The sequence below is a fragment of the Asterias rubens genome, chromosome 8 (assembly GCF_902459465.1).
Source record: "Asterias rubens chromosome 8, eAstRub1.3, whole genome shotgun sequence".
Lineage (NCBI taxonomy): Eukaryota > Metazoa > Echinodermata > Asteroidea > Forcipulatida > Asteriidae > Asterias > Asterias rubens.
The window spans coordinates 4,570,666-4,598,498 of NC_047069.1; the positions used below are offsets into that span (position 1 = coordinate 4,570,666).

The 27,833-nt window shown below is 38.5% G+C and overlaps 2 protein-coding genes across 3 annotated transcripts; one reads left to right on the forward strand and one right to left on the reverse strand.

The window, feature by feature from the left end:
• Nucleotides 1-357: 357 nt before the first annotated feature.
• LOC117293399 (magnesium transporter NIPA2-like) lies at nt 358-18,780 on the reverse strand. Of its 2 annotated transcripts, XM_033775715.1 has the most exons (7): nt 18,625-18,780; nt 15,805-15,910; nt 9,632-9,925; nt 8,969-9,025; nt 8,257-8,347; nt 6,773-6,933; nt 358-5,753 (listed from the first exon to the last, which is right to left on the reverse strand). In XM_033775715.1, the coding sequence occupies exons 3-7, from the start codon at nt 9,774-9,776 to the stop codon at nt 5,131-5,133; spliced, it is 1,077 nt and encodes a 358-aa protein (XP_033631606.1). In that variant the 5' UTR covers nt 9,777-9,925; nt 15,805-15,910; nt 18,625-18,780; the 3' UTR covers nt 358-5,130. The 2 variants fall into 2 exon arrangements, with proteins under 2 accessions (XP_033631606.1, XP_033631605.1); XM_033775714.1 differs by lacking the exon at nt 15,805-15,910.
• Nucleotides 18,781-19,110: 330 nt separating this feature from the next.
• On the forward strand, nt 19,111-27,638 carry LOC117293246 (transcription initiation factor TFIID subunit 7-like). Its single transcript, XM_033775467.1, has 14 exons — nt 19,111-19,195; nt 20,655-20,861; nt 21,927-22,074; nt 22,501-22,579; nt 22,877-22,929; nt 23,323-23,403; nt 23,540-23,660; nt 24,287-24,345; nt 24,473-24,545; nt 25,019-25,099; nt 25,480-25,689; nt 25,935-26,044; nt 27,119-27,178; nt 27,548-27,638. Exons 2-14 carry the CDS (start codon nt 20,662-20,664, stop codon nt 27,581-27,583), a joined length of 1,311 nt encoding a protein of 436 aa, XP_033631358.1. The 5' UTR covers nt 19,111-19,195; nt 20,655-20,661; the 3' UTR covers nt 27,584-27,638.
• The last annotated feature ends 195 nt before the right edge of the window (nt 27,639-27,833 follow it).

The window sequence follows — 27,833 nt, forward strand, 5'->3', positions numbered from 1 at the left end:
GCCGGAGCGCCTGCTCTCCCGTGCACGGACTCCCGACCCTCCTGCTCGTTCATTAGATTGAGACTCAAAGGAAAGAGGCAACGACTACTTGAACTCTTTGTGATCCGTCCAAGATGTATAAGTTGCATTATAAATTGTTAGTTGTCAATAGAGGGCGGTATATAAGATAAGTGGTGTACTTTCAAGACTGCCCAATGCACGGCCCAAAGTACGGGGGTGTAAGGCTAGATATTTCAGTTGGGACGTCAAACTGGAAGTCACATGTTCAAATCCCGTTCAAGTCAAACTTTCTATTTTAGCCCAATTTTAATAGACAAATGAATATCAGCACAATAATGGACACAAAACTCACTTTTATACAAAAAAAAGGTAATTTTTTTTTATTCAACATTTATGGAACAGTACATTAAAGGGCACAGTCGTGTGAATTTAAGCAGCATGTGGTTGACTGTACACATGGAATTACGACCCAAGCTTACTGCATGTGCACACTCTCACTCGGAACTTCTGTCCGCAAAATGAGCGTCTGCCATTTATTGCCTTCAATTTGGGAGTCAATTCCTTTGTGTACATTTTGACTCCCAAAATGGCGCATGCAAGTGCAGTAACTGGGTCGAGAGTTCACAATTCCATCGGCTCATATTAATAGAGCTGCTAAAACACAAACAAAATAGCTAAGCAAAAAAAAAAAGACATTTTGGCTTGCCAGAATAAGGTTAGCCCAAATACCAACTCATCCATGTATGCATCCTCTGTGACTGGTATCCTGCTTATTTTTGCTTAGCAGAAATTTGTTGAGCAATATTTTCTGCTGAACTTGTAGAACATTCAAGTAGGCACTGCTCTGATCAGTATATTAAGTATCATAGGGAGACAATGGCCACTGTTCAACTCAGTATAGTACTAGGTCGGTTCCTGATTATTATTTTTTTTCAAGGCATACCTCAAACTTTCGAGAAATAATCTTTAGAATGATGAGTCGCAAATTGTTTTGAAGTGAGTCTCTGATATAAACAAAGGCTATCTAAAATAATAGTACTTTTATTCAAAGATCAGTTTACAAGTTCATTTATGTTAATGGGCAGTAGTATACAACTTTTATACCAAACTACGGACCTATACTTTTTGAAACCATTAACTAAAAAAGGTGTATGTGTTATTAAGGAAGTGAGCATAACATAAATCATTTCTTTTGGTTTAAATACCCTAACACAACCCAAGCAATATGCCTGTGATTTTGCTTTACAGAACTCAGGAAAGTTACACAAATCAGTGTGCGGGTGAAACTTAAAATAGTATTCTTTATCCCAGGTGCAAATTTAACATCTATTAAAATAACAGAGTTAACTGAAATTACACAACCATGTAGCATATGAAACATTGTTATGGCATGATATTGACCCGTTGAAAAAAGTAGCAATAAATAAGTTTGAAGAAAATCATGCCTGCTTATAATAGAAAGTTCTTTACTCTATACATCGACATTAATTTAACATGTTGGAATAAATTATATGACTTGTACCTCCCGGGGTGGGTGTTTTCATAATATCCAATACAATTTGAAAGGGAGGCTGTAACTGTCTTTGAGTGGCAATTTGACAATACAAATTAAATGCAGTTTTCCCCCTACTTTCCCCATTCAACTAGTGGCCACTTTCTTTGACTTAAAGATAATTAGCTCCAGTAGTTTCATTAAGGGAATTTTCATGAGGCAAACTACATTTTATTCAATATAATTTGACTGTTAAATGTAAATCTTTTTCTCCTGTTTTTTTTTCAATGTACAGTTTTCTTGTATTAAAGATGGAAAAACAAATGATTTTGTTTTTGTATCTGCTTGTTTTCTTTTTAGAAATTCCAGGGGCAAATTTCATGAATTTTATTTATATAGAGCTGCTTATACAGAAACATTGCTCAACAATATTCTGCTTACAAGAAAGAAAAAAGTCACAGTATGCTAAATGTGAAATGTATTTTGGCTGTTAACCTTATTCGGGTAAGCATAATTCTGTTGTGCGCTTAGCTCCTTTTTGTGCGTAAGCAGCTATGAGAAATTGGACCCAAATCAATAAACATTCACAATGAATAACTATTAATAACTATACATACATCATACACAAAAATACAAATTCTAATTACACATATAATTGTTCTCTGGGATTGACAGTTATTATTTACATACATTTAATTACTTGAAAAAATGCTCTTTCACACCTTTTTGAATGTGTTACAATATATAGACCATGTAACATTTGACACTAGTGGTGTTATTTTTTTTATGGGAAATTATAAACATTTGTTTCATAATTTCCACATAGTTAATGACGCCAGCTGAACATGTTTTGAGATGGGCCCCCTTTCTTCATATCAAAAGTTGAGAAAACTCAAACAGCACGATCTCCATAAAGTATAAGATTGTTTGTGTTCTTCCATTGAGCTGCTTGCCTGCAGGAAGTTCAGGCTCATTGGCTCTTTTGTAAACATTTGACATCACATGTTACATGGTTTGTACTCAATAAGGGTTTAAGACAACTGGGTCAAGCTCATCAAAAACCGAGTATGTTTTAAATATTCAAGTGAAGACCGGGTACACACACAAAAAAGGGAAAAGGAAAAGGTCTTCATGAGCCTGGGGTGCCCCACAATGGGTGGCATAAAGTATGGGAGGATATTAAGGACAGGGACACCAGTAAGAACAACTCCACAGGGATGTAAAATTTGTTTGTTTGAACACAAACAATGAATAAACACATATCATATAGCTTTTTGCCAAAAAGGGGTTACCAACCACAATGCCATGTAATTCACCTCGGTGTAACTGAAGCCTACATATATATTTGCTCAGTTCTAGCGCCATGGTCAATTTCAGAAAGCTATTTAGCAATTAAATTGCTTGCCAAGCAAATATTGAGTCGGCTTTATGGAAAATTGGCTGATAACCTCTTGCTGCTAAGCAAGACTTTTTATAAGCTTCAGCAAGTTTTTGTTGTGCGTACAGGCTTTATGAAATTCATGACTTCAGTTTCACTCAGAAAAGTCAGTGTTCTTAAAATTAATATTTACATGAGCTTATGTCCATTAAAGATGCAAGGTTCGTTTTTTATCTGGGCCGAATTGACCTGAAAATTTAGATTTCTTTTTTTAAATTGCTATTTTTAAGATGTAAGAAAGGTGTAAAGTTTCCATTGAGGTATTGCACACAAATATCTGCCAATGATTAGAGGTAGTTTATTAAGAATGAATTGTTGTCGGGATCCCTACAAAATCTAACATCCATCAGCCATAAAAATATTACATGGATTTTGTGCATTGTCCGTGGCACATGCAAAGGTTTTTGTATGTTTTTCAGTTTGAAACAGTATCATCTGTCAACAATGTTCTCTACAAAAATTCTTTCAGCAAAAATCAGGCCATGCATCTTTAAGGTACACATCTCAAATATTAAACGAAATGTTTCAGAGGGTAATATATTACTATGTGGCATGTCCCTGTCTCAGATGCAAGTAGCACAAGTTGTTAGATCAAGTCAAGTACACACAGCTATTACAAATACTTAGTTTGTATAAATGTACAAGCGCAAACATGCCTGCTGTTACTCCAATAAAAAAGCTTAGCGCTAACATTAACCCCACCAATAATTTTACCCACAATTTCCCAGGAATGCCCATAAAATTTGCACTCTGCTGGAACACACAGCTCTGTGTTACATACCCACTGAGGGCATTCCTTTGTTCTGCACACTTGAGGAAAACCCTACTCTTCAAAACTGGTGAAAACCCATTGTGGATGTGTGTAGGTCCACAGTGCTTCAAAACCCTGCCTTATGTGGCCCACTTTTGTTTTTACAATGTACATGTATGTCCACAGTTTGAATGTAATGCTTACCCACACCTGGCCAAAGTCAAGCAGGGCTCAGAGTCAAAAGAGTTCTGCATCATCTCCACTTTGGAGGGAAGCCGTTTTTTTTTTTTCAATTCAATGAGTGATGAAGGGTAATACTGCTACCATCCAAACTCCTCAAAATGGACATACCTTTATAGTGTTTAGTGCAATGTGTACCTGCGTGTACCCACTGGATGGATTCAACAAACAATTTGCAGGCGAACTCAAAAACTCCAATGGGCAAAACTGAAGTCCCAATTGATGTGTGATAGGTAATGCCAAATAAAGCCGGGTTCATACTTCCTGCCAATTAGAATGCGAAGCGAATGTTGACGTCACACATATTATGGTGACGGCTGTTTGGGTGACTGTTTTGCATTGCGAATTATTTGCTGCAAATTCGTAACGTCAAAATTTGTATTTTATTTGCATTCTCAGGAAGTGTGAAATGGGCTTTACAATTCCTCATCCCTCCCCCTTTCCCTGGTACCAGTATTCAACTAAATAACCATTACCAACCGTTCAAATAACAGCGATTCTTTACATCAGGAATGTTGAACAGTTTTTCAACATTGCTCAACAGTCTTGCAGTGAATAAAATTATGATGGCAGTACAAACATGGACGGTGCAATTTCTGTACAAACCTGGCCATGCGTTATAAATGCTCTAAAGGAACTCATCTCGACGAGAATTCCACACAAGGTGAGAAAACAAAAGGTGAGAAAGTCAAGTCCAAACACGTGTTATGCCTCTCTGTTAAATCGAGACAAATTCATTACATATGAGGGTCATCCATCGTACAAAATCACCTCGGCAAGTGACTGTATAGTAACTTGACCTGTCACATGAAATACCAATTACATTCACGCATGCGTGTTGGTTGGCAAACATTGTAGACATGTGCACTAAGCAGATGCACAAACTTGTCTGCGTCACGACACCATCATCCCCATACAAAAAGGCGTGATGTGATTAATTTTGCTGACCAAACTGTTAGTGCACACGGGTGACGAGCAAATTACATAGTTCGTGGGAAGGGTCTTTTATGTTCTCACTTCCCCAAACAATTTGAGTTAATGTATCTAAGAGAATATTCGTATTAATGCTGTCTGCTGTTTAAAAGTATAATGTGTTCACTTGAATTAATGGTGATTCATTTGACACAAAAAGCACCAAAGTTATTATGTACAGTAATTATACTTTCAATTTCTGACTAGGTTCTCTCTTTTATCTGCTTCTTTACGGTCTCAGTTTAACAGTCCTTCTTCTGTCTCACTCAACAGTGTATCAGTCTCTGTAGTGATCATTCTACTCTCATCTTGGTTATTAATCGGCGACGACTCTGAACTTCTGATCAGTCCGTTTGCCCCTTGGCGAGACGTCGCTGTGGGCAGATCACTCAAACTCATGTTGACATCCTTGAACGCGTGTAAGAGGAATATACCACATATTATGGTGACAAAACCGGATATGGTGCCCAATACGGAGGACGGATCCATCAACATCCACTCCTGGAATAATATCGCCGAGGCCACAATGACGCTCGTGGTGAAAAAGACATAATAAATAGGCGTCACCACCGAGGTGTTAAAGACGTCCAGTGCACGGTTCAGGTAGTTCATTTGGATGGAGATAAACACCACTAAACAGACTACCAACAACCATATCAGAGGGTTGGACAGGTGAATTGTACCACCGAAGAAATCCTTGAGGGAAATTCCAAGTCCTTTGGCTGCCATGACGGAGAGTGAGCCAATGATGGAACAGATGGTGATGTAGATTAGGATGTTTTGTTGACCGTACTTTGGAGCATAGTAAAAGATCATCACCCCGGCTACCACGAACACCAGACAGATGTAGGTGATGAAGGCTGTGTAAAAGAAGAACAGATATTAGTAGGAATATTAACTGAAACTATAAACGTATTAGTTCTGTCACTACAATTAGTCGTTTACAGGAAAAATGCAAATGACATTGCATACTTAAAGACGTTTTTCTGCTTGACATTTCCATGAAACATATTGGATCAATAGCTGTACTGCACATGGCGCCAATGATCGCCATCTTTTATGAAAAACAATAGAAACGTGCACGGGTGTATGCACTTCGCAGAACTATCAGCCAAATGATAGCCTTTCATGCATGCATGTTTTATCAAAGATGGCAGCCAATGAAAGGGGTTTAATGAGAGTCCTGACAGGCACATGCGAGTCCTGACAGGCTCATACCAACTGATGCCTTGCCTTTTGATGGTTCATAAAGCCATTGGTCCCGTGTTTTGTAACACATGACCATGTAAAAGAACCCAGCGCACTGGGAGAAGGGGTTCGCCCCGGGTGTTCCTGATTCGATTGGCTGCATATTGCTCCGCAGCACCTTGTAAGACATTACATACAACCAATTACATGGTGCTATGTAAAAGGAGCAAGTTAGGATGAGTAGCTCGTTCTAACTTAGGATGGGTTCAATGTGTCCTAACGTCTATGGTTACGTAACTTAACTTGTTAGATTACAAACAGCCGATTACATTGTGCTATTTAAAAGGAGCAGCAGCCGAGTTAGGACGAGTAGCTCGTTCTAACTTAGGATGGGTTCAATGTGTCCTAACGTCTATGGTTACGTAACTTAACTTGTTAGATTACAAACAGCCGATTACATTGTGCTATTTAAAAGGAGCAGCAGCCGAGTTAGGACGAGTAGCTCGTTCTAACTTAGGATGGGTTCAATGTGTCCTAACGTTAGAAGTCCTAAGATTAATCCTAAATTAGGAAGAGTTTGGTGAAATCGTACTGATTAATGCAGCAACTTGAGTGTCACTGAGTAAAGGATATGAGTGCTGTATGAGAAGCCACTATTATACTATTAATATTATTATTATTATTACCATACCTGGATCTTTTAGTCTTTCTACGAGTTCCTCAAGAGAGTTTGCTGCGTCTTCTTGAGGGGCGTGTATGACCATGATGGTGGAGCCAAGGATGCAAAGTAAGCACCCTACCTTGCCTAATATGTTCAGTGCTTCATGGAGGAGATATGAAGACAGTACAGCTCTGTAAAAGAAAGGGGGTACAGAGTGTAAGAAAAAAAGATCAATCATAGCAGCAGATTGCAGTTTTGACAAATCAATTAACTTGTTGGCTGTATTGTATCTACATAAGTCAACCGTGTTGAAACCATGGTGGGCAGTGCCGGGTGAGCCTGCCCAGAACCAACAAATTTGGCCCAGCAAATTTAGCCCAGATTGAACTTCAGTAATGGGAATGATGGCCCCCATATCTAAAAGTGAATAATATTTGTTGAACCCCTCGCCCTTTTGGACTAAATATGGATATAGAGCCCCACTATTCAAATTGGTGCTGGGAAGAGTGTTGGGTCTGAGAAGAACTGTTGTGGTCTTGACATTTTTAATAGTATACTCTGCTCGTTTTCAGGAGAGACCATACCTGTTCTTTTGAATTTTGATTGCAACCCTATATTTTGGTGGTAACCAGAGCCTTGAAATTGGGCCCTGGTCTCTGTTAAATAAAAATTGTCATTAACAGGTTTTTTCCATCAATGCCAGTAAAAAAATACCTTTAAAATCCCATTCATAAATACCTCAGACAGTTTCGCTATTCCTATTGGAGGAGAGCGCGTCACGTGGGTGTGTATAAACCTTTGTTTATGACCGGTAAAATGTGTTAATTCATGGGCGTGACACGCGACCTTGCACCTGTTCTTATAAGACTGTTTCTTCATTCCTATTGGTCGAGAGCAACGGCTGAAACAGTTGTGCCACATCACGCGATACGCGCGACCCGCACAGCATTCCCTTATAAGGAGTTGTTTATCCGAGGGCGGCGGAGGGCTTTACCGTTTCATAGCTGGAGGGGTGTTGTGTTGAAAGAAATCATTTAACAATTATAATTGTTGCATTTATTTTACTTTTTGACCAAAAAGTGATGATGTTTTTGACCGAAAAGGTATTTATGAATGGGAATCAAAGTGTGTTGAATCGGTTTTCAACTAGTGGTTTAAACCTGCGAGGCCTGGGGTGTCTTTCACAAAGAGTTAAGACTAGTCTTATCTGTAGTTAGGATGAGTAACTCATCCTAACTTAGGACTAGCCATACGTTTTCATATATCTCATAGGACTAGTCCTAAGTTAGGACTAGCCCTAACTCTTTGTGAAATCGACCCCTGGTTCTTGATAATTTACCTCAACTTCGTCTCGGTAAGATTATCAAGAACCAGGCCTCGTTGGGATTAAACCACTAATTGAAAACCTCTTCACCACACATTGATTCCCTTACTCAAGCATATTAAACTAACTAGCCATTTAATTTTGCTGGTTTGCATTCATAACAGGATTAAATATTAATTTTCATACTTACGCCACTAATACGCTGAGAGCACCGAGTGGAGTCACAAGTGTTGCTGGGGCGAAAGCGTAGGCCACAAAATTAAACAACTCGCCGAATCCCACTGAAATAAAATTTAATCATATTTCTAAAGTGAGAAATGTTTGTTCTTCAAAGTTTTAATATTAACTGATCCCACAAAGTGCAATCAGTTAAGTGTTTATATTTTTACTCACAAACCAAAATATCATGCTTGATGCTAGTGATGGTACATTCATTGATTGATGTATTATTTACTCTTTATGTGCTTGTCTGACATAATAAATAAGCCATTAGGAAAGCTTCTAAAAATACATTCTTTACCATAAATGCGTCAATCCCTACGAGACAGTGTACGTGGCTTGTCATGAGCGTTTCAGTGCATTGGACTCAAGTTCTGGTGGCTAAGTCATCAGGATGTCAGTTTCGAATCCCGGCCATGACGCCTGTGTCCTTGAGAAAGAAACTTAACCAGAATTGCTTCACTTCACCCAGGAGTAAATGGGTAGCTGCGAGGGCAGAAGTGGTTCTTGTTATGAATTTAGCTCCCCAGGGAGCTGAGATGGTTAACGGAATGAAATAAATCCTCCAGTGACAGGGGTAACAATGTTGGAGCACCATGAGCGTCACTGAGTAACGGATTGGAGGGCTATTCAAGAAGCCAGTATTATAATAATTATTATTTACTATTATTATTGATACTTACATAATAAGAATCCTGCCCACCATAGCCATTCTTTAAGGTATCCGTAACCACCATCACCTAGGCAACCACAATAAAATAAACATTAGCAGGTCTTTTAGCAAAAAAGAGTAATGTAGATCACACATGCATGTGCATCAATCATATCTTAATTTATGAGAAAGAATTGTACATCATATCGGTCATGTGGAAAGAGAACGGTCCTTTTTCACAATTCTAGGCAGTAGTTCTCAGACCTATGCGCGCAATATGCACGCCCGCACGCTCAGAGCCGCAAAAAAGGAACGACATGTCTGCTGCTGCCAGCGTCTCAAAAGTCTTCCATTGGCACACCCAAGTCCATGGGACTTGTCCAGTCATAAATTTACTGGCTGGACACTAAAACCACTGGCCTCGGGCCTGCAGTTCAGTGTAAAATTCAAGAACTGAATGTGTTGAAAGAAAAATATCCATTTTGCGGTAAAAAAAAGGGTCAATTCATATAACAGGCTTGATATTTGTTCCTTGGAAAGAAAGTTGAAAAATGATGGCGAGTCCAAGGGTTGACCTACATGTATACTTCCAGGCTTTATTATATCAATTTTTCGAGATTTTCAAAAAGGGATACTAAATCGAAAAAACCTAAGTGAGAAGAATATAATGCCTGATATTAATACATGTATTTACCTGCTCTGGTGGAGTAGGTAGATATCTTAATCAGTGCTTTCTTCTTGATGATAAAGCTGGACCCGATGAAGATGCTGGAGCTAATGGCCAGCGCCAGACCAATGTAGAAATCCTTGGATGCGACTTCGTCAGTGTCTGGAGACATGGTGGTGTCGTTAGTCCTTTCAGAGATGAGATCCCAGATGGTTGTCTTATTACTGGTCACAATGTCCCACTGGAGGGTGGTCTGCAAATCGGGTGTGGATTCGGTGTTGCTGGAGTTGTCAAACCACGCTGTCTGATTTTCTTCAGAACCTGCCACAAAATAAATTCATACCACTCTTTATTAAATGAAAATTTTATGTTGATGGGTATAGTACTGGAATTTCATCATGGAAAGGGCAATGCCATTTTCGTTTTGAAAAGGGCACTTCCATTGGAAAATCTTAAAGTCTACATGTATGGGAAACTTTTGAAGGGGCACCAAGGCCAAGACCAGGGCAACTGAGGCCATGACCTCTGTGGCCTGCGTGTCATTCCAGGCCTGGATGTACAGTACAATTGCAAGCAGGGCCAGTTGTTGCTGCTCATATTTAAAGCTTTCCTTCCTTGTCATACAGTGTACATGTACATAAATGTAGATTAGAATGTAATGTTCACATGGTGGTTAGTCAATATGCATTACAATTACGATAGGTATTGTATTGGACTTTGCATCCAAATAAGATCATTTACTTATAAGCTTTAGCCGTTTTGGTTTGCATATATATGGCTGGAACCTCATAAGTACATTATCCATCATCCGCTAGCTTGTGCATGAGGGAACCCAGACAAAAAATCAATGTTTAATTTCATAATCAATGAATGAACATGGACGTCATACAACCACAAATATGTTTTCTGTTTTCCTAGCACGTGTAATGTTTACCATATCTTCCCAACCTGTTGTTACACATGGATGGTATTGCACTCAGTATGCAAATAACATTCAAGCATGCATTGAGCAAGCCTTAAGCAAGTCGGCAGACTGTCATGCATAGAAAACACTCAAGGAACCATGCAAAATGGAATATAAACAAAGTAAAAGATGTAAGCGATCTATAGGATGATTTCTTACAGCAGGCAACTTTGCATCAAGAATAGCGTAATCACAACTTGTACAGCACACGTACAATGCATTTTATCTCCTTAATGGTAATCGCCGTAATTGTTTAAATGCGACTCACTTTTATTGCTTGTACTCATATTGTACAATGCATAAAATTAACATACACAGTAATTGACTAAGTAACATGCACCATTCCAATCAGTATTAATTGTCAAACACTTTAGGATTTAATCACTGCTCTCTTGAATATTATTAAAGTAGTAGTACCAATACTATTACTAATCATTGGTTTTAACTTTTTCTATATCATAATACTGTATGTAAATTTCTGGTAATGAAACCAAGGATGCCTCATAAGGCATAAACAAAAAAATTGAAATGTTCGCGTAACTCGACCTACCCTAAAAATACGGCCGACTCTGGATATTTTTATTTTTTCAAGGGAAGAAATTTAAATATTCAAATCTATTAAAGACATAAAAATAAAATAAATGTCATCAAGAGTTCAAAGATATACTATTTGTTGTGTGTAGCCTTGTTTTCTTTTGTTATTGTGTATACTATCAGCTTAAACAATGAGAAAACATGTCATTTTCGTTGCTGGGAGGGGGAGAAAAATAAAAAGGGAAAAAAAATCCCTACCTACCTACCCTATTTTTGGGGGGCCCATTACGCCAACATAACATAATTTTTTTAGGCTAAAAATAACTGTTACTCTCAAGCCTCAGGAAGTAAACAAGAAGGGTGTTTTCTACATGTACGTGAACCAAAAACACCTGGGTTAACCCAGCTACTCTTCTAAGACAAGTGTTCTCAGTTATTTTACATGCACTACCCATCCTAGTACACGATACCTACTGCCCATTCGAAGGACAGAGCAACTACATGTATGGTAAAGTATATGAAGGACAATCACCTCGTCCACTACCTTGGTGCCCCATAAAATGTTTCTACAGAAATTTACAATTTCCTCATACTTAGGAGAAAATGCCTTGGTGCCCTTGCCTTTTTAAAAACATCTCAAAGAGGTGCCCTTTACTAAGGAGAAAACGCCTTAGAGTGAAAACACCTTACAGAGGTGCCCTTCACCAAGGAGAAAATGCCTTGGTGCCCTTGCCCTTTCAAAAGCCAAACATCAAGCCAGCTTGCAAAGGACACAATTTGCGAAAAAAATGCACAGGTTGGGAAGGCTAGACTGGATCAATCACTGAAGAGCTACACATGTATCTAGATAATTTAACTCCCAGCATAGCCAGGGTCCACAAAAACAAGACCTCCTATTCATTTATAATCTTGGCTGCAATTTATATCCCAGTACAATTCCTCGGTCTAAGAGTTCGCATAAATATAATCCCTTCACTCTGATTCTCCCCACACTGATTAGTATCACACGAGTCCAGGAGCCAAACCATCCCAAAATAAACATGACAAACACAGTCTCATCTGAAAGCTATGTACAGTGCTAGGGTATCAAAACAAATATATTTCTTGTGTCTAAAATTTCAATATAAATTTAACTTTCTGTTTAAAAATGGTTGCTTATTTATTAATTTTGATCTACTATTTCTAATACTCTTTGATGTAAAGCGCGGCTGATGCCGAACATTGTGTAAGTGTACGCATGTTCAGTTTCATGGTTTATAAAGGCGCTGGATGCCTTTTGTATGTCAAAGACCAGTAAACTCACTTGGTGTATCCCAATAACGAATCTGTGAAAATCACGATTCAATTGGTCATCGAAGTTGCAAGGGAATAATGAAAGAAAAAACACCCTTCTTGCGCAAATTGGTGTGCTTGCAAATGCCTAAAAAGGCTTCAGGCCTGAAGTCTTTTAAAATGTTACTTCAGAGGGGGCTGTTTCTCAAATGTATTATACTATCAACAGCTCTACATTGCTTGTTACCGTAAACTTTTATGAAAACAATTATTATAAATAAATGCCCAAAGTTCCAAGTGCCTTATAAACTAGCTCAACATCATGAATGTTTGTTTGTAAATAAATAATCATGCTCAAGTTAATGCAGATGCCAGTTAAAACACCCGAGGACCAGTTAAATTTCACGCCAAGTGGTCCGGCTGGCTAGTTCAGAGTTTAAAAGCAACCCTATTTAATATAAATTATGGACAAGAGCAGAAGCTGGCAGACCAGTAAAGTAAAAACAACTTTAAATGTTCCCGCTGGCTAGTCACTGAAAAAGTTAAGGGCAAACCCTGCATTGAGTAACACTTACTGTTCACATTGTAGCAACACATTGTCAATATCACTCTTCCGTTGATACAATAAACCACTAGCAAATTAGATTTAAATGCCGACCAACACAATGCCTTGATCAGTCAAAAATGACTGCACAACTGACTTATGACTTTGTTTACAGCATATTGCGTAATTGTTGTTACTGGGCAATGCATTTGTGACAGTTGCACAGCTAGACACAATGGTTTCCCATTCTTCTGAGTAAACAAACTAAACTGTACTTAAGTATATTTCAAGGTCTATTTGAAATCCGCAAACTAAATAATAGTGTTGCTATTATTTAGTGATGTCAGGGCTCGAAATTGACACTGGACCATTTTCACATAAATGTGCAGTGTTGTATTGTGACAGCATTGAAATAAACGTTTCTAAAATGAATGAATGAATGAATGAATGAATGAAAATGTGAGTGGCATGGTCATGGTAAACCCTCTCCTCTTGTGTCTTCATTATGTTCTGAAAATCTCAGGAATTCTTCTGTAAAAAATGAGAAGAGTGTACACGAGTACTGGAACATTATGGAGTGGGGAGGGGGGAAGACTTTCTCTGCCACATATGTATTGGGCATAAATCTGACCTTAAAACAATAATCAACAGACCAGTGCCTAAGTATCACATTCACATAAAAACATTACAGAATAAAAAATAAGAATTTGCAGACATCTGTTGTCTCAAAACAGGACAAGTCATCTGGGACTGGGAGCTACATGTAGTATGCCCTTTGGCTTTTTAATACTGTCAGACTGGTAAGGGGATTACTGTTATTGATTTATCACCATGCAAGTTGTTTGCTCTGGCTGAATTAAAGGGAGCTGCAACATTACATATATGCACACATATTTGTTGACAGAATATCTGATCAAAACCAGATGCCAATTTGCAGTATTTTTGACCGCCTGAACTGAATTTATGTGATGCAAAGCACGTAAACCAAACTTTGTTTTCTCTTTGATGTTATCATATTTTATCCATTGATACAAGAAACCAATGTACCAGCAGTCAAAACAGATAAAACTGTGATTGTGATGGAAGGGAATTTGCAGGTGAAAGCGCCCTCATGCGATCATAAATACAGCAAATATTTCACAGATTCACAGATTCATAACACTTTTCAAAACAATTGCCCATTTAAATGTGGTATTCAATATAAATACCAGATTGAAATGGGCAATGTGTTAAAAAGCAGAAGCTTAATTTCATATTAGTTCACAAATTTTAATTTCTGTGCAACCCGGCCCACCCACTCACACAAATAAATCAATGAATCAAAATACCCCAAAGGCGTGTTCAAATAATAATCCACCGCTCATTGCACGTCTAGACATTGGCCGTTCATGATGAAGCAATCCACATGTGCTTGAAGCCAATGTGTTATTTTCTCAAGAGGATGACGTCAAGCTAACCAATTTGCCTGGCAGTGTGTCAGAACGAGCAGACACGTTGAGACAAGATCTACCATGTGTACCGGTATTTCATCATGAATTTTACAGTACAGGCAATCGAGTTTTAGGCAACACTGGAGTAATGAGGGGAAGATAAAAGCTCCTGGCTTGTGCAGCAATCAATGTACTACATTATACCCATCCCATAGCAAACAATTTAATACACTAATAGCAACGACAGCCTTTTGGTTTGGTTCTAAAGCAAGCATCCTACATACAATGTAGCTTATTGGGTGTTATACACACTAATATTGACTGCTTTTACTCCTGCCATACATGTACGTGTGTGTAGTGAAATGTACGACTCCCTCTGTGATCCGAAGATCACTCTTAAAAATGATCTGGGCATGTAAAGCTTTATTTTGGTGTATAAAACTCTTTTCAAAAATGGCAATCAGTTTCCGAAACTGTGCAGTTTTGGGAAATAGTTCAACTTCAACTGTGATCTTCTCCAAACACAGAGTTTTGACAGTGGTGCACTATTTAATACGTCATTTTATGCCCAAACCAAGCATTTGCAAGGACTAAGTACTTTCAATTTATTGCAAGCAAGAAGTTCATTTCCATGTACAAGGGTGTATGGTACCTGTACAAGTTTGTTGCTATGTAGATTTTTTAGCATGTATAATAGCGGGACAAAATGGTGCTGGTACTTTTTTTACCAATTAATGCAATGGCTTGTTAGCTTTTCAACCTCCATGGTTTAGTATTCAGTGTAAATCATACATGAATCATTCACGGTATAATTACTATAATCATAGTATAATGTACCTGTACATATGCCAACCATGAAAAAATGAAGAACAATGATTTCTTGAATAGATTCATTAGTTCACAACGATACTACAGCATGGTTGTGACAAACAATCTTGCACTCAATTTCATCTTTGTTCAATGGGAAAACGGTCAGTTTACACCATGGTTACACCATACGAGGAAAAGTGATGGAAGTTGTTCGTTCAAGTGTATGGTGTATTGATTGAAAAGTACATATGTACAGGATAAAAGTTATTAAGTTAAATCTTTAAAAGAAGAAAAGATGAATGTGCAGATTACACATTATTCTAAATGGGTGTTATGGTACACTGTACGTGCACATGCATCCAAAATGATCATATCGGTGCATGAGGCAAATAAATTACACACAAGGACCATTTATTGACTGGCTGGTAATTTATTTACTGGTACTCAAACTTAAAAACATGTGTAGGGCACCAGGCAATACCAACCGCTAGCCGACATATGGTCCTTGTGCGAACTTGTAGGTTGGTGTTAAGATTCTCTGGGACAAGGCAATGTCAGTGCAAAATGCAAAGGTGCTAAATGTGTGTCAAAAGAATGTAGTAAGACAAGGTGCATCAACATGCAGGATGCATTCATGTTTACTCACCTGAGATGAAATTATTCTTAAATAGTGTAAACTCGGTAAATGGCAAAGCACCAAATTAAGAAAACACCCGTGCATACAGTTGTTGAAAGAAAACTTCACGCTCCATCTAAATGAATGAAAACATCACAGGAAGAATGATGGTATAATGCAGGCAGGAGAGAGGGACGATTGGGAGTGATGGGAGGATACATGTACAGTATGGGTGGGGGAAAGTGTTAGGGGGAAAGAAAATAAAAATACACCAATGTGAGTATATGTACCACATGCAACAAGAAGGAGAAACACAGCTTTAATTTCAATCTTGATTCATTAAAATTTAGGCAATGTTGTACACTAAACATTGTACATGCAGCTTTAATACACAGCACGTAAAGCACTTTAGTTCTGGATTCCCCTTTAATAACCCCACACAAACTATGCCAGTGTGGTCCAGTGGTTAGACTACAGGACTTACAATAACAAGGTTGTGGGTTTGAATCCCACAAACTACAAACCATTGAGTTCACAATGACTAGAATAAATATTGTGTTCTAGATTTGTGTAAAAACAACTTGCTGCAAATGGGAAGTTTACAAGTACCAATTTTCTTTGCATGATTGGTCGGGCAACCACTTGGCTCCCCAGAAATATTAGAACACTTGCAAGGCTCAAAGCCAAAACTCAAGTTGCCCATGTCATGTCTGAGCTGTTTGTAGGTTAGCTGTTATGTCTGTGTTACATGTATTAATTGCTATTGGTCAACTAGTTTCGATGGTGAACCTCTGCATGTTTTATGGCAAACATGTCCTCAATTACAAATATGCGCCCAAAAAGTCATTGCATTCTTCTGAGCTGGGAGAACATTGATCAAAAACATCCTGCCTCATTTGAGGAGTTGGCTGTGTATTACACAATGCAACATTTGTAAGTGTTTGTTCATATTGCCTGTCAGACTTAAATAGTTTTATGGAAGGAAGGAAAGTTAGGCAGTGTGTAGATGAAATTGATGTTTTCTATGATAAGACACACTAGACTCATACAATAAAAGAATGGCCACAAGCTTTATATGTACAGCCTGTATGATCATAACTAAGGGAATTAAAACAAGAACAGAAAAAAAGGGGGAAATGTAGCAATCAATGGTTTGCAGTAGATTATCCATTACCGAGATGATATCATTTGTGTGTGCATGTGTCACTATTAGGAGGTCGTGTGAATTGTGGTCCAATAGGCATGAATTGTTGCCAATGTCTATAAAAATAACACCTTTACTTGTACATGTAAGTCAATTTACATGTAGTTCTATTTAACTGAGAAGTGTTTATACCACTCTAAACATTGGGTAAGGTACACAATGTGTACCTACCCAATGTTTTGAGTGTCACACTGTAGCCATAGTATGTGGTGAAATTGCACTGTTGTTAGGGGGTTATGATGGATGCAGACTTGTAGACAAGTTGTTAATTGTCACGTTGAAAGTGTATCTGCTCTCACATGTGAGACTCTCGCTAGACTGGTGGCTCCAGACTGCTGGAACTGCAAAAGCTGAAATAAGAGCCCACGAGCCTTCTACAGTAGTCGGGACCCAACAGTCTCACAAGAAAGCGGGTATTGGGAGAGTCGTGTGGTAGCTGTTTATAATGCTATCAATGCATCAAAATCTAACGAGTTGTCCACCTAGTTTCTATATTAGGGCCTACAGAATGAAACCTGTAACTCCTGAAGTTAAGTACACTATACAATGTTAACCTACTGCAAACAATGAAAACAACAAGACAAGCCCACTGCACTGAGGTGTATAAATTGTACAATAATAATAATAATATATTGTACATTGATACTACATTGGAGCATGGAGGTAGATATACATTCATAAATACCCCAGACAGTTTCTCTACTCCTACTGGTGGAGAGCACGTCACGTGATGTTTAAACCTTCGATAATGACCAGCTGGAGCTCTTTATAACAAGCTGGCTTCCGCGTGTCGTAAAAATGGGGCAAATCTGGTGACTAGTAGTACATGTACGTAGCCGTCGAAATTGATTTGAAGGCGAGTTGATTGCACCTACCCAGTTGACGGTGTAGACTAGCGGCAAGACAACGCACTGCACTCAAAGCCATGCGCACTTGGGCTCACACTATCAATTGGTACATGATGATCATCAGCTAGTGCAGAACTTCAACATGTTTTCGGAAATAATTTCTTCCATGGATATATTTGTTCGCTGTAAACTCGTTGAAAATATAGTGAGGGACACTATGGGAAAAGTTTTCGTATGGCGCCACCACTTTTTCATTCGATATGAAATAATATAGTATCTAATTTACCTCAATGATATATCCCTTTTTGTAAAAATGAGTGAAAAAGTTATGGCGCCATACGGAAAGTTATCCACACTATGAATATAAGAAGGGAATTTCAACGTCTCAAATCAGGTAAAAAAATAAAGGAAATTGTAGTCAAATTTGTGTTCGCATTGTAAAGAACCTTTATTATTATGTATGCCCAGGACGTCAGAGTGGCACTGACTGACGTCCTGTACCAGGGCTAGTGGGGTACTAAGTGTTGGACCAGATTGTCATTTGCCGATCAAAAGAATCTCATAACCCTCCGGCCTTCCGGCCGTCGGGAGGAGGGATACGTTATCGCAACTATGTGATAATAGTAATACACCAGTGAGTCATTGATTGGTATAATATGGTCGGAATTGAATTCCACCTCCATCATCATCATTTCCATGCTGTAGAAATGAATGGCGCGTCACGGTTAAATTGTTGGCATGTGATGATGACGGCACATTTATGACGGTAAATCTGTGATACAAAATAACTATACTTACCAGGATCTAACATCTTCGCAGGTTATCATGGAATTATAAATCACGGATCACTGAATGTTGTCATCGGAAATAAACTTCACAAACCGTGATAATTCAGTATATTCTGCTCTTCTTGTTAGTATGCGGCGGATGTCCGAACAACTCTCATCGAAATGGTCCGTGCGTAATAAATTTACAACATGTAGTTGAAGAGCCCCTCCTTCGTGTCCATTTGCGAACTGGTCCTGATTTGAAATTTTGGCCGTGGTTTGTCGCGCCTGCTGAGAACAATGCAATATTTATTAATTATGGTAGACAGAGCATGTTTAATCCAGATATAGCCTAATTCAAATGAATGAGATGTTTTATTGAACAAACACAAAATTATAGCAGTCTTGTTCTTAATTGGGTTGAGTTCAATTCGGCAGACTGATGTAAAGGGCCGCCCCAAGTGCTTGTGGAAGACCTTCTTATAATTCCCACACAAGAGGGCGCTATCATCCGTACGCAATCTCAGCTCAGGAACTGGGATTCCAGAGGTTGATGGTCAGAAATCGTTTATCAATATCCACAATTCTTGACATTATTTGAGGTAAGGTTTATCTCTAAAATCACTCAGTATCATACAGATGCATAGTGCCGCCACATGAATATAAAGTTACGTTGTCAAAACAAAAGAATATTTTGAAAAAAAAGCCTACGGCACAAAAATTAAATATCAGTGTAGGGGACTGTATGCATGGGGATGGTGTAACTGTAGGTTACCACAAAAAGTTACCATTATTGCTGTATACTGCCAGTCAGATCGAGTGATGATATCATTGGATAAAGGTGCAGTGATCCGAGCTTTGCCATGCTCCCACAAGACCAGCTTTCCACCAAGTCGGGGCCCCATGCGGATTCCCCCCGTGCCGGGCCCCCAATGCAGCTGGGCGAGAGCCCCGCAGCGCAGCCCTCCTCGGTCGTTCTCTATTACTCCTTAGCGGACCGCATCTTCACGTAATGCTCATGGGGCAATTGGGTTCAAATCTCCCAGCTAACTGCTGATTTCACAAGGACTAGAATAAATCTTGTCGTCTAGTTACTGAATCACAATTTCTTGATTTGTGTAATTTATAATCATAGACGTTAAACCAATGTTTGTATGAGAGAGATTGGCTGTTGTCAGCTTGGTGTTTATATCCCTTTGTGGGAGTTTGTCGAGTTCCTTTGATGAGGAGATCATTTGAACAAACAATAAATTTGCTGAGCAGTATTTTCGGAATTTTAGCTTTAATTAAACAGCTTTTTTATAAAATTGTGCCTATGGGCTGTTCATGCTGCGGTTGTGCATTGATGTCAATCTTACTGGGCCCAGATAACTGCTTACAGCAGAATTATGCTTACTGTGCAAGCGCCGAATTTCCGATTTCCCCTCCCCCCACCCCCCCTCATCCCCCTAGCTGTGTAAGCGAAGAATGCATTAGTAGCGTGGAGTACGTACGCGCACAACCATAATTTCCCTGCTATGCTTTCCCGTGATACGCTTGGCGTGATGCACATAATTGCCTGCCTCAAAAAGTAAACACCAATTCTTTGCTTATGGTTCCAACATCAATCAAACAGAGTTAGAGCCTAAGCTGAAGTTTGAAAACAGCTCTAACCAACGGACTCCTGTATTCAATTGTGGAGCCACGCAGCTATATTTAATAAATTAAATAAACACCCGTCTGAGACCAGTGTCTTTTTAGCCCATACAGGCGCAAGTGCTGTACGCCATCATTGATTGGCAATGGCAGCGCAGCAAGGCTTTGTACACAAAGACGTGAGAAAGCCAGTTGTCTTTTTAGCAGTATAAACTATTTAAATACACCAACAATCTCTGTCACTCCCATTGAATCCTGCATTGCACGCATGTCTTACAGAAGAAATGTACACACAATACATACTGTCTGTAGGGCCAGTGTGGCATGAGATTCTGTCACGCTCCACAATTTATACCTTAAGCACAGTTTATAGCAAAAACAAAAGATGTTGCACTTATTAATGATTTCAAACTTGTTTCTTGACAGAATCAAGATGAGTAGCAGTGGCAGTAAGGCCGGTGGCAAGGCCAAGAGTAAGTCACCGGCTAATGCACGACGGTCAACAGCAGGTAGCAGGCCAAGACCAGGTGGCAAGTCTAACAGCAGACCTGGCAGTAGACCAAACAGCAGACCTGGTGGAAGACCCAACAGTCGTCCTGGTGGCCGGCCTGGGGCAAACCGAAATGGAAGCAGGTATGATAACAAACTGGGTATAAAGGCTGTGCATCTTTTTTATGGGACTGGACACTATTGGTAATTATTCAAAATAATTCTTAGAATAAAACCTTACATGGTAACTAGTGATAGAGAGCTGTTGATATTATAAAACATTGTGAGAAACAGCTCCCTCTGAAGTAACATAGTTTTTGAGAAAGAAGTAATTTCTCTCTAAAGTAATTGAATTTGATTTTAAGACCTCAGAATTAGATTTTGAGGTCTCGAATTCAAGCATCTGAAAGCACACAACTTGTGCAACAAGTGTTTTTTTCCCCATTATTCTCTCGCAACTTTGACGACCAAATGAGCTCAAGTGAGAAGAGTGGTCTTTGACAATTACCGATAGTGTCCAGTGTCTTTAAACCTTGCCGGCGCTCTTCCAACTGAGCTGTCGAGCTCTATAAATGGCAGTCTCCCTATCAATAACTTTCTTCAGGGTTGCCAGTCAGAAGCCATTCAACCTGTAACTGCAATATAGTCAGGGATCACACCCAATTTTTTTCAATACAACCTGCCAGCAGAGGGATCAGGTTAAGGGGAATGTGAGTTTTATCTCAAATATCAAGTAATAAAACACAAGAGAAACTAACTGGGTTAATTAAGTTTTATAGTTTGGTTTCATCTTCCATTGAAAATTTACATACCAATTTTGTACACAAAGGATGCTGCCCCCTCCTTACTAAATCACCGATCCCTGTTGATTGAGACCCCCTCTAGTATGTGTGGGATGGTCCAGTTTAGGGTATCATGGCATATGAGTTCATAAGGTTAGCCTAAAGTGATTAGCCTGGACAGTATGAATTATTGGGCTCTATTATGGAACCTCTGGGAACTTAAAAGGGTTTGGGTACTTTTTGTACGACACAACACACGATGTTCACAGATTTACATAAAACTTACACGGTTTAAAAACTTTTACAGGTAAATTATATTAACATCTTCATTCACAGTGAGTAGAAATTCATGTCATGGCCAAAAACTTGATCTACAAAAGGTATCAACACTCTTTAAGGTAGACCTAAATATCTCTTTTGTCAATAGGCCAGGAACCCCTAAAGGTGGAGGCGGTGGAAGATCAACACCTAATAGCAGACAAGGTGGTGCAAGTAGCAAGATGAATCCAGCCACACTACGCAGAGACGAGCATCTACCAGAAATGGAGAATCACTTCATTCTAAGAATGCCACAGGTCACCATGCTACTACTATTCAATTCATTTCAATTCGAGTCAACATTTATTTCATACTAACATATTACTTAGTAAAAGATTACTTAGATAAGCAAAATCATAAGCACAGAGTATGAAGGTAAAATAGTTAATCTATGTAAACCAAAGAGGCTGTCGGATTAAGCCACTGCTTGTAGAAGACAGCCTAGACAGACAAACAACAAACAAGGAGACAAGACAAGCGGGTAACAAGAAATATACCAAAAAAACATACTGGGTTGGTATGAGAGAAATATAGGAGCTGGACTGACTATAATTGAGAGCTATGCCACAAAATAGGAGAAAAAGGAATCTACAAATTGTTGTCAAAACTTATTGTCAAATTCATTTTTATGTGTGAAATATTTTCAAACCTCATTTTGACAGTTGGAATCTTTTTTTGTACAGCATGCAAGCGGTGAATTGAGGAAGTTGGTGAACATAGGTAGCCAAGCTGTTAAAGACAAACTAGCAATAGAGATCATGTGTAAGTTTTCTCAAAACCAAGTAATTTGAGTTTTGTGCCATACAGTGAACGATTGTGAATGGTGTACGATTCAAAGAATTGTAGTGCTTTGTGGAAGCAAGCCTTGCCTTCATGCTGATATGTATATATCATCTTTGTAAACTAATCAGTTTGTTTTAAGGAAATAAATGTTAATGAATTAAAATTAAATTAAATTTCAATGTGAAATGAAACATTGTCCAAAAAACCCCAATTGTGATTCATATTGTTGTTTTGGTACAAGGTTTTTGATCCTTGTAAACTTTCCTTTTCCTGCAGCTGATATGCGCCACGGAACTGTCAAATTTAATGATGAAGTATTCTCTGCAAAAGTAAGTAAGATTAAGCAAGTTTCAAGAAGGTCTGCTTAAATCACCTTTGATACCTGGCCCATGGTTTAGGTGTGGATCGGGAGGGGGGGGGGGGTGGCAGAGATTTCTCCATGTTCATCTGGAAGAATAACTGGAGCTCAATAACAAAACCTAGAGGAACTTAACCAAGTGTGTACTACAGAAGTGAACATGGGAAACTGATCTGTCTGGCTTCATTTTTCATCCATAAATTGGAATTGGTAAAATGAACACCTTTACTGAAGTTTGAATGGACATTCCTAATGAATCTATTCAATAGTGTGCCGCCACTGTTGTTTTTTGTGGACATAATGGAAGATTGAAAGTGCAGTTTGTCTTGTTGTAATTTTATGTTTGATCTTGTCCCATCATCAGCTGATGGACCTGCCCTGCATTCTAGAATCTCACAAGACGATTGATAAGAAGACATTTTGGAAGACTGCTGATATTGACCAGGTAATCGCATGTTTTTTTTCTTCATCTTATTAATGAGATTTGATTGTTCAGTAATAACATTTTGTTGCAGCTACCACAAGTTATTTGGTCATGGCCGAGTGGTTACAAAAATGTCTACATCCTTTCCTTTTTGTAGATGCTTGTGTGCAGCACAGAGGAGCAGACTCTGGAGACGGATCAGAAAGAAAAGGAAGCGGAGGAGAAGGGATTGAAAAAGACAGACAGAGTTGATAAGAAGTTTATACAAAATCATGGAGGTGAGTAGATTATAACAGCTACATCAACCTTGATTGCAGTGCAGCCATTTTGGATTTCTTTGTTTCAAATGAATGTATGAAAATGAGGCTGGGAGTAATATTGGCCACGGTCCATTTTCATGGCCCTGCTTACAACCAAATTCTGCGCTAATGATCACCATTCTCTGCTTGCATGGCAAGCGCCAAATTTCTTTGCTAACTGTGTACGCGAAGAATGCCTAATAACATTGAGTACGCATGAGCCAAAATTCCCTGCCAACATGTGAAATACGCTTGACGTAAGCAAGGAATTCCCTGCTTCCGCTGATTACAGTAAGCAGAGCCATGAAAATGAGCCCTGATCCATTTTTAGAATGGTAGTAGACCTTATAAAGATTAGCATGATGTGATAGTTTGTTTTTGCTTTGTTATTGGTCAACCCTTCAGAGAGTGAGACCATAGTGTCTGCAGGTGTTTGTTACCAAAGTGACCACGTGTGCAAGGTCTGTGTTTCACTCGAATGCATCTAATCAATCGACTGGTCAAAATCTAGGTCACCTAATGGCCTGTCTGTTCATTGTCATAAATTTATCTACATAACTTGAGCTTTTCTTGCAGTTAGTTTTAAATAATTCGTTTTCTTGCAGTTACTCCGCCACTGAAGAATGTTAGGAAAAGGCGATTCAGAAAGACGGCAAAGAAGAAGGTATGAATAGATTAGAATTAAATACTGAAATAATATAATGAAGACTGATACTGCACAGCTTGTTTCAATTGACATTGTGACTTAAACCTCTTTCCATTACATATTTGTCCTGTTTTTCCTTTGACAGTATATTGAAGCCCCTGATGTCGAGGAAGAGGTCAAGAGGTTACTGAGAATGGACAGCACTGCAATCAAGATTCGTATCCTTTCATTACATTTTATCTGGGTATGAAGCCAGAGACTCTCAGAAAGGTTAACTTAATCACTGTACTAGCCAGGAACCTAAGTGGAGAGAAGACATGGAAGGAAGTATCAGTTATTTAAACTAAGGTACTAGTGTTGCCAATGATGCATCCTACTTTGATAATGACATGGATAGATTCAACATTCTTTATGAAAATACAGTTTTTCGCTCAATCTATTGTATTCAACTGAAACTTTCATAGGTGACTTTCGTCTATAAATCAGCATTACATTGACATAAACCAAAGGATGGCTCTACTTTTACACATCAAGTAAAACTAACCCACAAATTTAAGTGTTTATGTTTAATTGTGCAAAGTTTAATTGATGTTGACATGGATTTCTGCTGGGCATATATCTGGAAGGGTTGTTCATTAAGGTTCCATTAAAGCATTATGTTCCTTATGGAGGCAATGTTCTAATTTGATAGGGTGGGAAGTTTTAGCAGAAGAGGATGTTAAAGATGAGAGTCGTTTGGACCCTACCATACCTGGTGTATCTCATGGCTCTGGTCAGTACACATTATATCTGTGCTTTTAAAACATTTGACGCAAATAATAGTTATAATAATATTAACTAGTTCTTATATAACGTTATTTCACAATAACATCTCAATGGGCTTTACGATAGTGCCGCCCTGGTCGTTGGGCCAATAACATTCTTATAATCTGTCTCAGCTCCCTGGGGAGTACAAAGATTATAATTTGGTTTTTACCCTTGCACCGATGTAACTTAATACTTGGCAAGTTCCCGAGTTCTGTGAACAAATCCACAGGCAAATTACTCCGATTGGGTTCAAACCCATAGAGTTAGTTTCAGATTGTGTGTTTTCAAAACCACTTTTGCACAGTCCAGTAGGATTTTATATTGAACACTTTTGTTTTTTTGCAGCCGAGGGCGACGACCTCACCCGCATCTTTGGCGATGTGAGCAGCTCTGAAGAAGAAGATGAAGACATCAATATCTTAGACATGGACGAGGATACCAGAGACTCTGTAATGATGGGTGAGGAGCTACTGGGAGGAGAGGAGGAAGAAGAGGATGGGATGGATCAAGAAGATGAAGATTCCAAGATGGGAATGGAGGAGACAGAGCAACCAAGTAAGTCCAAATATCAGCAAATTAGGTTCAGATTTTCAGGAGCGTTTAAGTTCATTTCAGGAATTTTTAAGAGCTGAAGTTAGTTTATTTAAATTTTGCTAAATGGAAATTTCTTTTAAGCTTAGGCTTGCGTTTCAATTTTTGGTTACTGTACAAGTGCATTTTATTGTTTGTATTTCGTGCCCAGAGCACTTTTATTGATTTGTGCACTTTATAAGTTTTCATTATTATTATTATTCTTTTAGACGAGTTCATGAATCGCCTTGAAGAACTACGGAAGGAATTGGCAGACTTGGAGGAAAGAAAGCAAGCCCATGAGGAGTCCATCCGCACAGTCGATAACATGTTACTCAAGGTAAAGCTAAATGCGTATAGGATAATGCCCAAGAAGCCACCACTCATGGGTAGTAATATTTGTATCCCATGAATGGCATGTACACCAAGGGCATGATGCAACTTAACCTTCACATGTGATATCATGCTACATGTAAAGTGTTCCAGCACTCCATTATTTGGCACAAAATAATGATGTGATATTGTTTTAAGGTAGCCATTGCCCCATTCGTTCAAATAATGGAGCGACGGAAAAATGGCATGACAGCACAGGTGGAGATTAACAAGTAATAAACCACAAGGTTAAGCTGTGTACAATTACAAACTAAAATAAGACCTCTTTGTATATTGAGTAGTACAAGTCCACGCACAAAATGTGCTGTTTGTAGTTACCATGTGTTTAAATATAACCATTTGGATGAAATAAGATAAGCGGTTGAAAGAACCCACAAACAATATTTTTACATTTTTTTATGCAAGACATTTTATTGGTGATTAATTAAAATTAACACTTATTGACAAAATAGGACGACGGGGGGCATGAGAGCTCAGTTGGTTGGTCTTGTAAACTTGTTGTTGTTCAACCCAAAATTACATATAGTATTTACAAAAACAACTTAAAAACACAATAAACAAATTTTCGTTATAACATACAAATTATTCGTACACTTATGCTTGCTCCAGGCTGGATCAGGGAAAAGAGTAGCATTTCCTTAAGCAGGCATGATAATTGGTTCATGAACAAACGCAGGGAAATGTTATTGGGTACAAGGATGAACAAACGCAGGGAAATGTTATTGGGTACAAGGATGAACAAACGCAGGGAAATGTTATTGGGTACAAGGACTGACCTACATAAGGTGTGGGGTTTAACCAGGCTAGTGAATAAAAAATTGTCTGACTTTTCGAAATCAGACGTAAGTAGGAAGAATATCATGCCTGCATAAGATGATCAAATTATTTGTTTGATTATTTGCTTGTTTAATTTTTTTTACACAAAATGTTCAGAACATAACAATGACTGGAAATGCAGATTTTTAAATACATCTAGAGAAATTTGACCAAGATTTGTTTTGTGACTGTTGTTTGTTTCTAGGATCGGTTCCAAGCTCTGCTGGATGGTCTTCTTGAGGACATTCAAATCAGACAGAAAGAGGTTAGTCCCGTCAAAACAAATAACATGAAGTAAAGTGTTGCAGGGAGCCAGTTAAAAAAACAAAATGAATTACATGGCTTTGTTTGGCTGGTAACCTGGTTCAGCTACGCAAATTTGTTTTGTGCTAAGCAATTGGCCTACTTCCTAAATTTTGTTTATTCTCAGAACACAGTTTTGCAAACAGATTGATTATGCCCTTCTGATCAACAACACAATATTTCGCTGCTTCAGTGTAATCCCTCGCTTATTTGTTGTTGTTATTTTATTTTAAAGGCCAAAAACAGATAAACTGGTGTTCCCTTGGGACCTTTTGATTCTTTCCAGTTGCTGTTCTTTAATTTGATAACAATTCTGTTTTCTTTTTTGTAGGTGGAGACATTGGAGGCACTTATTGGTGATGGCTGAAGAAAAGATGAAACTAAAGTCCGGGTTGTCACAACTTAAATGTACATGTATTTTATAAATTATTATGTTCTTGATCTGAGGACATTATTTACAACAGAGAAATTGGATCAGGGTTATTTATAAAAAGTGACTCCAGAATGGAACTTTGAACAAGTATTCCTTTCTCTGTACATTTTTTTCCCAATCAATAACTCATTTATAACACAGGTGTAACAATGGTTATTGTCAAAGACCAGTATCCTCACTTGAT